The following is a 12,086-nucleotide window of genomic DNA, read 5'->3' as shown; positions in this document are numbered from 1 at the left end:
AAGGTGACCACCACTAATACCAGAGCCATCCGTTTGACACAAACTGGCATCCAATTCCTTAAAATCCTTCTTAACTCACGGTCCTCGAAATGATAATTTTCCAAGAGATTTCCGTACCAGAATTCTTTGTCTTTCTTCCACCCCCCCACCAGTGCAAGCTGTAGGTGCAGCCCATCATAACATTGAGATCACTACCATTGCAGTGTTAGATGATCATGTACAAAAGAAAAGGTACATCCAGAACAGTGTATTTGATGCAAAAGGATAGGCCTGTCTTGTGTGCCACATCTGACCATCTTTGCAGATTGAATTAAAAAGATGCATAATGTATGATCAGAGACAACAAGCTTTCATGAAAATCAATGCTACATAAATTGTAATGTTGGCAGAACAACCATCTAGCAGCAGCATTTCCACGACAACATCAAGTGTGACATCAATGACATCGCTAGAGCAGGAGGAAAGTAAAGGGGCCGAGTCAGTGTCCGACTATGATGAGACATGGGACACAGAGAACTGGGGTGAAATGGATGTGAGTGTCATCATATCTTGTGATGCACTATTATATTATTCTTGCTCTTGGGCTGTCTCATCACAGTGTCTCTGATAACCGTGTCATTCCAACTTGTCCTTTGCCTTGTATGTCATGTGAGTGGAGAGGCAAGTGTTAGAGAAAAATAAATATAATTGCTGTTAGCACTTCTCATACTTTGGTCTGTTTTTATATCATGGACTGCAGTATGTATGTTTAACCTACACCAAACTGAACAGACTTGATCTCTATGAGGGCTTAGATATATTTTCTCAGATATGTTTCAGTGATTGCTGGACAGACTGAAAGGTGTTGTATTTGTGGTTCTCATAGTAGTGACTATGAAGAATACCATTTTCTGGAATGTGAAGCCTTGTAGTCTGGTAGAAGGTTACTGATGTTTTAGAGGAGTGTGCTGGTCTCATCTTCAGAGCAGCAGTTTTCTCTCAAACATTGGTACCACTCTACCAGACTACACAGCCATAGTTTCTAGTTTGCTGAATACAGCCATTAGGACTAGAGAGGTAAAAGAAGTTGATTGTTAAAATTTGTATATACATGCACAGAGTTCTGTCTTCTGCTGTATAACAGCATGTAGTGTCCTGAAACTCAATCGACATTTCAGAGGAACATGATGCCTCTGTCTTCAGGCTTGAAGAGTAAGCCAGGCAGGAAACTAGCATGAAGTAGGCAGCAATAATGTACATGTTCCTCTGAAGCGTCAGTGGACTTTCAGTTGACTAGATGCTGTTATGTCCCAGTTGCTAGAACTCTCCATAGCCACCACTGTGAGAACCTTAAATCCCATATGTACCCTTTTTCGTGGGTTTGGACTTATAAACGTGAATGTGAATGTTGCAGACCCCAGCAAGCCCACCGAGTACAGCTTCAGAACCAAAGAGCCTGCTGCCAGGAACTAAGGAAAAGAAGGGGACTGATGGCTGGGATATGGAGGAGTGGGGCAGTCTGGAGGAAGATTTGGTATAGTACCTGTGCCTGAGCAAATGTCCATCATCAGGACTTCCAGGCAGAACTCATAAAGCATACTTTCCTTTCATAACAAGATAATGTAAATTTGTAGTCTTAACACTGTAGTGCAGCTTAGCTGGTGGGTTAGCAAGCTGGATTCGTGCACACACAGCTGTATGATCGAATCCTAGTTGAATCAGAGTTTTGTAAATATCTACCTACCATCTGTATGCGTAACCACTGTCTTTAAATGCAACATGTATTTTTGTTTTTCAAGTATCTCATTACAAAAGGCTATAATACTAGTGCAACAGGAGAATGAGTACAACTACATGGCAGCATATCCCTGCAGTCTGTAATCTTTATGTTCACTATGGTGATTGTCACAGTTCTTGCAAATTTTATATTTGTTTACATAATGAGGTAGGCAGGACACATACCAATCATGGGAGTAAAAAAGAAATAAATACAAAATTTTAGTATAAAAGCCTCATGGTAAGAGAATTTGGGAGATTGATAAAGAGGATCATATTATTAAATTGGTCATAGGGAAGCACTGTGAAAATGTGAAAGACTGAACCGGCTCACTGTATGATCCACTGATGACAGCCATGAAACATCAGGTGTCATAACACCTGCAACAAAAGTATCACCTGCTTATCATTGCTTGAGTTACATTATCAAAGCTGATATTCCAAGATAGAAAGTAGAATCCCATTCCCGTGAATGAGTGTGGTTCTGTTAACAGCTGTTAAACCTTGTTCCAGATGTGCCAGCACTGTGCATCCACACAGATACAGGGATGAAGGAACTCAAACTGTATCTAAACAATTTATTTATTCTTCAGGCGGCAGAGAGTGGTCAAGGGGAAGGGTGGGGCACAACAGACTTTGTTCCTGTGGAGGATACAGCCGGAACAAAATCTGTGAACACCTACAACTGGGGAGATGGCACCAAGGAAGAGTCGGCAAATCGGACACAGGTGGTCCTCATGTCTGACATTGTACTAACATAAATAAGTTAAATATAGCCTTATAATATCCTTACTGGCAAATATAATTCAAGATTGAGAGAAGTAGTGAGTGTGTCCCTGTGACATGGCACGCAGATCCAGAGACAGTTGTAGCAACAGCAGCAGTGTCTGCTGCTCAGGGGACCCAGCTTGTAACTTCATTATGAGCTTCCTATGATCTGTATGCTGTCAAACAGAATGGGCACTGCTTACAGACTCTGGGATGCTGTACATTCTTCCGATTATGACAATGGATAATTTTGAAAGAAAATAATTTCTAACATCAAACCTTTAGAACTACGTTCAATTCTGCTATATTTAGGGGCCTGTCATGTGTTCCAGAGCTGGGAGGACACCGAGTGGGAACCTCTGGAGGAGACTGGTGGAGGTATGTACATGCACTCTTTATCTTGGTTGTGTGGTAGCACCAAATTGTTTGGAGGGCAGTCTTACATTATGTGTCTGCACAGCCTCGAGCAGATTGGAAGAGGCACGTAAAAAGCGAGAGGAGCGGAAACTGCAGCGCCAGAAGGAACTCGAAGCTCGAAGAGCAACCAGATTAACAGGTGGACCCATGAAACTAGGAACAAAGAAAATATAACTGCCACACACTAGAAACAAGAGATTTCCAGGTGAGTGAGCACCACACAGAAATATGCATTAATGCAAGTGTGGTCTAGTGATTAATCTGCCATAGTAAGAACTCTGAAAGCGGCCTGCGTAGTCTAGGGGTAATGTTCCCACCTCGTGACTCAAGTTACGCGGGTTCAAACCCGGTGGAGGTCGTGGAATTTTTAAGGGCAGAAAAATTCAGGGAACAAGTCCTCCGGGAGGGACTTTAAGCCGTGGGTCCCGTGTCGTAGATTTACGGCACATAAAAGATCCTCATGTCTCCAGGAGACCTCTGAGCAAAATTAGGCAAAAAGTTTCCTGCCCAAGTAGTTTCCAATGCCTCTGGTAGATGGGGAAGTTATCGGGTACCAATGCCAGTAGAGGGCCGACCTCGCTGGCAGAGTAATCGGGTATCACTGCCAGTAGAGGGCTGACCTCGCTGGTAGAAAGGGGAGATAGCGGGCACCAATATCGGTAGGGTATGGCGACAGTAGAAATTAAAGGGGGATGTACAATAGACTATTAGTCGCAGTGCACGGGGAAAACCCACCCCCTCTATACTGAAGAACTGAATAAGAACTCTGAAACTGGAGAACTCCAGTTGCAGACTGTAGTTGGGAGAATGCAACTTAGTGCATGCACCGTCTCTGCCATTACCATTGTGATTGTCAGTGAGTCTGATGAGTCCCCACCAAGATCTGGCTGCATTGGGCCCAGTCACATCCGTGACCAGATTACATTGTATTAAATGCTGCAGGGCAAAACATCTAAATGACACTCAGCTTTTTGTGGGTGCACTCAGAGGAGGCTGAGAACTGTTGGTTTCGGGGAACTTAACAAATGAGATTCTGAGCAGCATCAGTATTCAGTCTGAAGTTCTCATGAAGAAATGATGCACAAGCAGTTTTGATTATATTTGGTAATGAAAAAGATCACTTAGATAAAAGCCATGTTCTCTGTTTCAGCAGAGGTGACTGTAGGACAGTGACCAGTGTTAAATGGTTGCACAAGTAAGTAAACAAAAGAAAGTCTGATATTTAAATAAATTTAAATAACACTGTGATAGGTCTGCAGTTTTGAAAAACTGAAAAGAAAGAGGTCAATAGATCTTGGGACAGTGTTAGAGAGGAAATAAAACTGTTGAGTACACAGTGAAGACTAGATTGGCACAGGACAGGGTCCAGATGCAGTAGTGGTACCTACAGTTCACTTAATTTATTGCAGGCGGATGTGCTGGTGCTGTGCTGCCAACGTCCAGTTCCTGGCATTGTGTGCAGTGGCAGCCAAGTTTTGCATTTTTAACATACTTATTTACTATATTGAGAGTGCTTTTTTATTCATGAGAGTTACTGTCACAAATGAACAAGGTGTGATTCCTCAGGGCATGTGAAGTTGCCCTAGAATTGTGAGGTGTCAATTTAAAGTATATAGTAAGAGTTACCAACATTTCATATGTCTGCAAGTGAGGCACAGTCTCCACTTGAACTGATTACTGCTGTGTGAGTTCTCTCTTTGTACATGGCCAGTCAGTAACTTTGTTTTATAGACCTAACTTATAATTACATTTCTCTGTGTGTTAGGATTAAGGTTATGTTTATTTATACTAGATTTGGTGTGAATTTCATCTGAATCCTGAAACTTGTCAGCTTGGTTCCTGGTAGGAAGACTTACAGTCATGAGTACATATATGATGAAATCAAAGAATTAGAAATTTTTGACTTATTCATTCTGATTATAGAAGATCACAGAGTTATTCATTGTACCTCCTTTATACATAGCTCATGACCTAGCCATACCCACAGAAAAGTACCATGTGTTATAACATTGCCATTTTGAATTAAATTGGAAAAATTTCACCAAACTTTGTATTCCTGTTTGCCATGGAAGTGGCAATGAGTGTACAACTTGCCATGTTGAACTGCCTATACATGTCTTTTAACAACTGAAGCAGCATCTCTGTGAGACAGGATGTGTAACAACATCTACCTGTGAATGCAGGTCACCACAGACTGTACTGACACCAGCCAATGATGCCATAACTGCCACTGTGGAATGAGAGCCATTGAGAGGCTCACATTATATCAGGAGACTGTCCCAACCGAGGGTCCTAAAAGGACTTCCATGTTAATCAATTACATCCATACTACTGCTCATGGAGTGTACATCTGATTCCTGAAGATTGCCCACTATGGATGAAATTCTGTGAATGGCTACATCATAGATGAATTCTCTGGACAGATGAAGCATGTTTTGTGTGTGTGTGTGTTCAGCATCTGCAGCATGCAGTAATCCTCATGCTAGCTGTGAATGTGGGTATCAAGTCTGCTTCAGCATCAGTGTTTGGCTGCAATCACCAGGGACATTATTTTAGGCCCCCTGTCTGCTATCTGATGGGCTGACATCAGTGATACCACAATTTGCTGGAAACCATTCTACCAGCGCTGCTTAAAGATGTGCATCTAGCTGCGAGCAGAGGCTGTGGTTTCAGCACAGTGGAGTCCCTGTATGGTGAGGGGAAGACTTACTACAGCAGTGGTTGAATGTGATATATCAAAGAAGGCGGGTTGGATGTCAAGGGCTGATGGCATAGCCTCCTCAGTCACCAGATCTAACTGTGGTCGATTTCCTCCTGTGGGGACACCTGAAGGACCACATGTGCCTTCTCAGGACTATCCCTCAAAAGACCTTAGGAGGCTGCGATGATGGTTAGTGCCAACATATCAAGAGGCGTGAATGCCCTACAGCACACTGCCATCTGCTTGAAATAGTCGGAAACCACTTTGAATGCTTATTGTAACTAACTATGAGGCATTCATGGTTTAATCATTTGACAATGATGTGTATCTTAAAAACCAAATGTCACAGGACATGCAGCGCAAGGTCTTCAGCTTGTTTTTTTTGACATGGAATANAGACATGGCTCCGTGTGACTTTTTCCTATTTCCAAAAATAAAGAGAACCTTAAAGGGCCGTCGTTTTACAAGCATAGATGACATTAAAAGCGCATCGCTGAAAGAGCTAAAGGCTATCCCAAAAATCGAGTTTGAGAAGTGTTTCGATGATTGGAAGAAGCGCTGGCGTAAGTGCATAATATCGAATGGGGACTATTTTGAAGGCGACAACATTAATGTAGACGAATGAATAAATATTTTTTCCAAAATACGGAAATTCCCGTCATTTTTTGAACACACCTCGTATACCCTCAAGATTGGAGGTAACACATTCCTCCAAAATGTTGATATCCATCTACCAAGCTAAACAGTGTCACATCCCAAAATACCATAACATGTTCTTTCTAGTTTTGACCTAAGTGTGTATAAATATACACAGAATCTCACCAACCAAACCTCCATTCACACTTCGACCCCAAAAATGGATGCAGTATGTACCTTTGAAACACTGTAAACATCATCCACACCTGAACAGGGTAACAATCCTACAACAGTCAATATCAATTGGCATATTCATTCCTTTGTAAAGCACTTCAGACTAGGACATCTGCAGGTTCCCATTGGTGAACAGAGGCTATGGTCTTCCTCAAAATTACAAGAGCACAGTGATCAACAACCACAGACTGTGTGAAATTTCAACTCATATGAAATGTATAATCCACTGCAGTACAACTATATTTCAAACATACACAATTTTTGCCTGTAATTAGATAAATATAAACTGTATAGATCACACTTAGGTCTACACTTATGTACAATTTGACAGAGGTAAAATTTGAGCTTCATATAAAGTAGGGGTATTGCAGCTGAGTACAGATCAAATGAAATTCATACACAGTAACTGCTTTTGGTATATAACTCTTAATATCAAATTTAATTGAAATCCTCTGAATAATTTCAGAGATGAATATGGCATCAGGGTACAGGAACTCATTGTCACAGAAGCTGCCACAAGAGAATGCTGCCTGCAGCACCTCACAGCTTTGACTGTCAGGAATTCTCAAAGCGGATCTGCATGTAGTTGGAGCTGCATGGCTCAAGCTTGTAACCTAGTCTGCTGTAGAATGGAATCATCGTGTCCTTACAGTCGAGCGTGATTTTGTAGCAGTTCAGATGCTGGGCAAGCAGTGTGACGACTGTGATGATCCTGTAACAGTCCATTCATGTACCATGATGTTTGTCCTATTCTACCAGACCATAAAGCAGTAAGAGTGAGTACTCACAGTTTTCCAAGCTGCTTCCCACGATAGTCATCGCTTACCACCACATCCTCCAGGCGACCCCTCTGTAAAGAGCAACTTGTTATATTCTACAAGTTACATGGAGAAAAAGGCTGAATTGTGACAGCCAACTCACCCTCTGGCAACTGAGCTAGTTCACTTCCCGTCCTTACACTATTAACCTTGTATCTCATCCTGTCTCTCAAATGGTAACTCTTCTATAAGCTTCACTGCCGAGATTTCATGCACATTTGTCTCCCTATCATAATACAATGTGGACTGCATAAATTGTAAAATTCCTCCATTCCCCATTTACTTCATCTCATCAGATCCTGATGTTTTCCTGAACACTGTTCCCAGACATGTGTAGTTTTATGTGTCTGTAAAAGTAAGAGCATTTCTCTATGCAAAATAAATGGCAAGGTGACATAATTAAATAGAGTCAAACATTTCCTTCTCCTCATTTTTTACAGAAATTTAATTTTGAAATTACATATTTCCCCAGAGTTTCATTATGACTATAATGGAGATTTTGGTTCTGTGATGTTCACACGTAATTAGTTCTTGACATATTTCTTTGTTAGCCACTAGAAGAATTCCTGCCCTATTCTTGGTGCTGCAGAAATCTGACCCTACAAAAACTTAAGCTAGGAGTTCATTCATGGATGTGATGTATCAGGGTGGAGCTTACCACTGCACAATCATGGATGAACTTCTGTTCCACAACCAGTGTAGCAGAGGCCACAATCTGACTTGTTGTCATGTCCTCAATGACTGTCACATAGTATGTGTTGGGGCATTCCTTCATTGTTGCATAGCGTCCTGAAAGATGATGGCTGTATAAGTGATGCGACTACTCACCCAAGTGACAGTGGTCCATAACATGGTCACTAAGGTGCATAAGAGATACTGAGGTAAATCTCCACACATTCTACATTTTGCAACTGCATGGAAGTGGGCCACATCAACCAATGCTCATATATGATGGGGTACCCAAAAGAAACTGAACTAATTTTTTTGTGGGCAGAGCTTTTGTAGTACCGCGTTTTGCCGCTATGAGCTCATAGAGCTAACATTCCTGAGTCGATAAGCCGACTACCGTTGCTTCAGAAGGTAAGGACTGGTTTGGGCAGAGTTTATAGTGACAACTGTTTGATGTGATCGTCATTTTTGCAATGGCTGATTTTCGTGAACAGCGTGCGGCAGTGAAATTCTGCTTTTTGCTCGGGAAAAGTTGAACAGAAACTCTTGAAATGTTAAAAACGGCATACAAGGACGATGCTATGGGGAAAACTCAAGTGTTTGAGTGGTTTTCCCATTTCAAAAATGGTGAAATGTCAATTGATGACAAACCTTGTTCTGGTCGTCCTTCCATGGCCCGAACACATGAAAATGTTGAAACAATTTGTGAAATCATCAAGGAAGATCAACGACAGACCACTGAAGAAATTGTGGAGCTGTCAGGAGTGACTTGGAGCTCAGTTCAGCGAATTTTGACAGAAGATTTGGGAATGAAAAGGGTGGCTGCGAAATTCGTGCCACGACTGCTGACTGCTGAACAAAAACAAGGTCCCGTGGAAGAATGCTGTGCTTTGAAAGAAGAGTCCCGAAATGATCAAAACTTTTTTTTTGTTTCCTCGAATGAAAAGAGACATGAAAGGAAAGCGTTTTGCTGATGTTGCTGAGGTGAAGGAAAAAACGACGGAGACGCTGTCAAGCATCTCAAAAGATGAATTTAGACAATGTTTTGAAAAATGGAATAAAAGACTAGACAAGTGTATTGGTGTAAGTGGAAAGTACTTTGAAGGGGATTGAAGGTTTGTGCTTAAAATTTGAATAAATAAGTTTAAAAAAAAAATGTTCGGTTTCTTTTGGGTACCCCCTCATAAACACTGATGCGGCTATTTTCAGTATGGAGGAAATGCTACTAAGGAACAAGCTAGGAAATGTATGCATGATGTAACAGTTCTGGTACATTCTTATGTAATTATTTAAAAAAACATAAGATATACAGAAAATATGTAGCATAGAAGACATTTACTTTTTCTTTATAGTGTTTCTCACATTCTGCTCCAATAAATGTTTTGTGAGTTACGCCTGAGATGTGCAGATTATTTGTATATCTTTATGTAGATCTCGATCAAAAGTGAAACATTCTCACACATTTTAGAACTCTTGAATTTTATTAAACTCTGTTCAGTGGTTTCTTGAGTAGTTGTTGGCTGTGGACAGGCAGAGAGACATGGCACGATTAAGAGACACATTTCTCAAATGAGCAAAAGTGTATGCTCAGCTGTTAAAAGTAGGTAACTTCGTGTTGGCAGTCATGGATAACCAGTCCAGTTAGTAAACTGTGAACTATTTACCCACCCAAAAATGGTGTGCATTCTCTCAAGCACTTAATTTAATTTTAATTTCAAATTTTTTTTCTTCAGCTGATGGTTAAAAATTTGTTTAATAAATGTGTGTTACATGAGAAGAGGCACAAAGCAGTTGAGAAGATACCTCAAGTCACTCTTCTTATATTTTAAGTAACTTCTGCACTTGATATTTTTCACCAGTAAAGAAGAGAACTTCTCAAAATAAGAGCAAAATCCTGTAAACTTTCTAATATGCTGTTTGAGAGCCACATATACAGCTACAACCTTGACAGACACAGCTTCCTCATTCCATTCTTATACCTACTGAGAAACTGGTTCCTGGAGACTTCACCGACCTTGGTGAGCTGGCACAGCAGTTGAACAAAGCCTGCATGCAAAACAAGCAAAAAAGTAGGTCACTGCTGATTTCTGTGTTCAGGCATATAGGGGGCATGGAGGCAGAGCATAGTGGATATTATCTTAATGCTCAGTATTCTATCCTCCCTATGGTCAGCCTTCCCAAGATTCAAATTCTGTAGTCAGCCACTGTATTGACAAAGCACTTATGAGCAAATTCTCCAGAAGTAATGTTAACCAAGAGTTTCGAGTGGGAGTGACTGTAATGGAGATGACAAGTATAATTTCTGTGTATTTTCTTATTTCATCTGCTCCACTTTGCTGCACAATGCTAATGTAGACCTGTGTATATAGAAACGAGGCTCAAATAGTCAGGTGTTACAACATGAAAGGAAACAAATGTTAGTTTGTGATGTTTCCATTCTGTAAGCTCACCAACTGTGCAGTTAATATGCATATGAATGAATGAATGAAAGTTAAGTTCCAGTGATTAGCATCTTAAATCAACAGTCTGCATATCTTCAGAGGAGGGGAGGACAAGCAACCAAATAGCGATTGAGGATAAGGCTGTTGAGACAATAACAAAGTAAATTAATTTTAATAGGAACAATGTTGTCTTCTGGGATGTGGCACTGTGTAGATCTCGTGCGAACCAACGTTCCAGAGGAACGTATCACCTCCATCTTCCTCCAAAACGTTGGTTTACACAAGATCTACATGATGCCACATTCAAGAAGATGGCATTCTTCATAGTCACTGCCATGAAAACCTCAAATTTTATATAATTTTAATGGATTTATTAAAACTAACTGATGTGTTGACAGCCCCCAGTACTTTAACGTTATATAACACAACAGCATACAAGCAATAAAAATAAGTCCAGTAGCTCTGAGGGATAAATAGCTCCAATTTCCCTCTGCTGAATTTGGTAAAACTTGGGGACCTACATTAGCTGTAGTTGTTCAAGTGGATTAATTCCAGTTTTCATATTAAAAGAAATGGCATTTTTAATAAAGAATTTAACAAGACAAGAAATGTAGTCTCATACATCACCTTTGTCATAATCTGCTGGGCAAAGAGGCCGCATAATCAGACCTTCACCTGGCTGATTTGGAGAAATGGGTGGATCAAACCTTGTTTTACATTTAGCCATGTCAAGTCTCTGGAGTAGATGTGGATTGTACAGTGGTTCATTGCTCAATGGAGCACTCTATAATCAAAGAAACGAAGACAATCATGCACTATTAATTTGATAATTTAATAAATAGTTAATAACTAATTTATTTCAGTCCACAAGAGGGTTGTGGAAATTTTTATATAACACTATACTAAGTACACTCAAAGTAGCATTTCCTATGGCTGTATCAGCTCACCATATTGCAGCACCTTATCTTTCACTCAAGTGTATTAATACGTTGCTTAGTTGCATAACTTAATTTTAAGTACTGTAGAAGCAGCTTCAAGTATTTAATACCTCATCCTGCGATTCCATAATAAATTTCACATAAAAACTGTTATGGTGCTAATCACATATGGAATGATATCTGGAATATCCACCACAATACTAAAGACCGTGCTTTCCAATCTACTTTTCCGTGCCGTCCACCTGCGAAGCACAAGTAGCTATTGACATGTTGCAAATAAGTACCTTGTGATACGTCCGTCTACTACATATTGCAGACGACAAAACAGTGTGACCAACTTAATTAATTGAGACTTCATGTTAGCACTATGATCACATATGATTTTTTATTATTTTTTTTATTGCTAGTAGGGTGGGACGGGTGGCACTAAGTCCCTTGTACTTCGGCCACTTCTGGCCTATTGTACCAGCCGCAGATGATAGGTGAGAGCAGTGAGAGTGATGTAGAGCAATTGGTGGAATGAAGATTGGCAGAGGAAACCGAAGTACTCGGAGAAAACCTGCCACAGCGCCATTTTGTGGACCACAAATCCCACTTACAATTTGCCAAGCTCTCCGGTGGAACACGAAGCCATATTGTCTACTTCCATCTTCAGGGCGGAAGATGCACTCCAGAACTACGATAAGTATCTGCTAGTCTGCACGACGAC

General features: G+C 40.7%; 2 protein-coding genes across 10 annotated transcripts in view; one reads left to right on the top strand and one right to left on the bottom strand.

Annotated features, from left to right (window-relative positions):
• LOC111863088 (N-terminal kinase-like protein) overlaps positions 1–7,064 on the top strand; it is a 28,887-nt gene extending 21,823 nt beyond the window's left edge. For 2 of the 6 annotated variants that reach the window (XM_023849095.1, XM_033750920.1), the window contains exons 13-19: positions 390–532; positions 1,394–1,513; positions 2,349–2,483; positions 2,856–2,901; positions 2,984–3,145; positions 4,094–4,135; positions 6,978–7,064. In XM_023849095.1, the coding sequence (XP_023704863.1) occupies positions 390–532; positions 1,394–1,513; positions 2,349–2,483; positions 2,856–2,901; positions 2,984–3,114 (575 nt within the window). In that variant the 3' untranslated portion in view covers positions 3,115–3,145; positions 4,094–4,135; positions 6,978–7,064. Of the gene's footprint in view, positions 1–389; positions 533–1,393; positions 1,514–2,268; positions 2,484–2,855; positions 2,902–2,983; positions 3,146–4,090; positions 4,136–4,349; positions 6,031–6,977 lie in introns of those variants that run through there. The other 4 variants (XM_023849097.1, XM_023849096.1, XM_023849098.1 and 1 more) reach the window with 4 other exon arrangements.
• On the bottom strand, positions 6,187–12,058 carry LOC111863092 (probable glucosamine 6-phosphate N-acetyltransferase). 4 transcript variants are annotated; one of them, XM_023849114.2, is made up of 6 exons: positions 11,977–12,058; positions 11,067–11,223; positions 9,982–10,044; positions 7,988–8,118; positions 7,300–7,361; positions 6,187–7,223 (listed from the first exon to the last, which is right to left on the bottom strand). In XM_023849114.2, the coding sequence occupies exons 2-6, from the start codon at positions 11,164–11,166 to the stop codon at positions 7,067–7,069; spliced, it is 513 nt and encodes a 170-aa protein (XP_023704882.1). In that variant the 5' UTR covers positions 11,167–11,223; positions 11,977–12,058; the 3' UTR covers positions 6,187–7,066. The 4 variants fall into 4 exon arrangements, with proteins under 4 accessions (XP_023704882.1, XP_023704884.1, XP_023704880.1 ...); XM_023849116.2 differs by lacking the exon at positions 11,977–12,058 and adding an exon at positions 11,662–11,749; XM_023849112.2 differs by lacking the exon at positions 11,977–12,058 and adding an exon at positions 11,488–11,655.
• Positions 12,059–12,086: the final 28 nt, after the last annotated feature.

This window comes from Cryptotermes secundus, unplaced genomic scaffold (assembly GCF_002891405.2).
Source record: "Cryptotermes secundus unplaced genomic scaffold, Csec_1.0 scaffold1777, whole genome shotgun sequence".
Classification (NCBI taxonomy): Eukaryota; Metazoa; Arthropoda; class Insecta; order Blattodea; family Kalotermitidae; genus Cryptotermes; species Cryptotermes secundus.
Note: the sequence above shows the minus strand (reverse complement) of the source record. Positions and strands in the feature narration are given on the sequence as shown.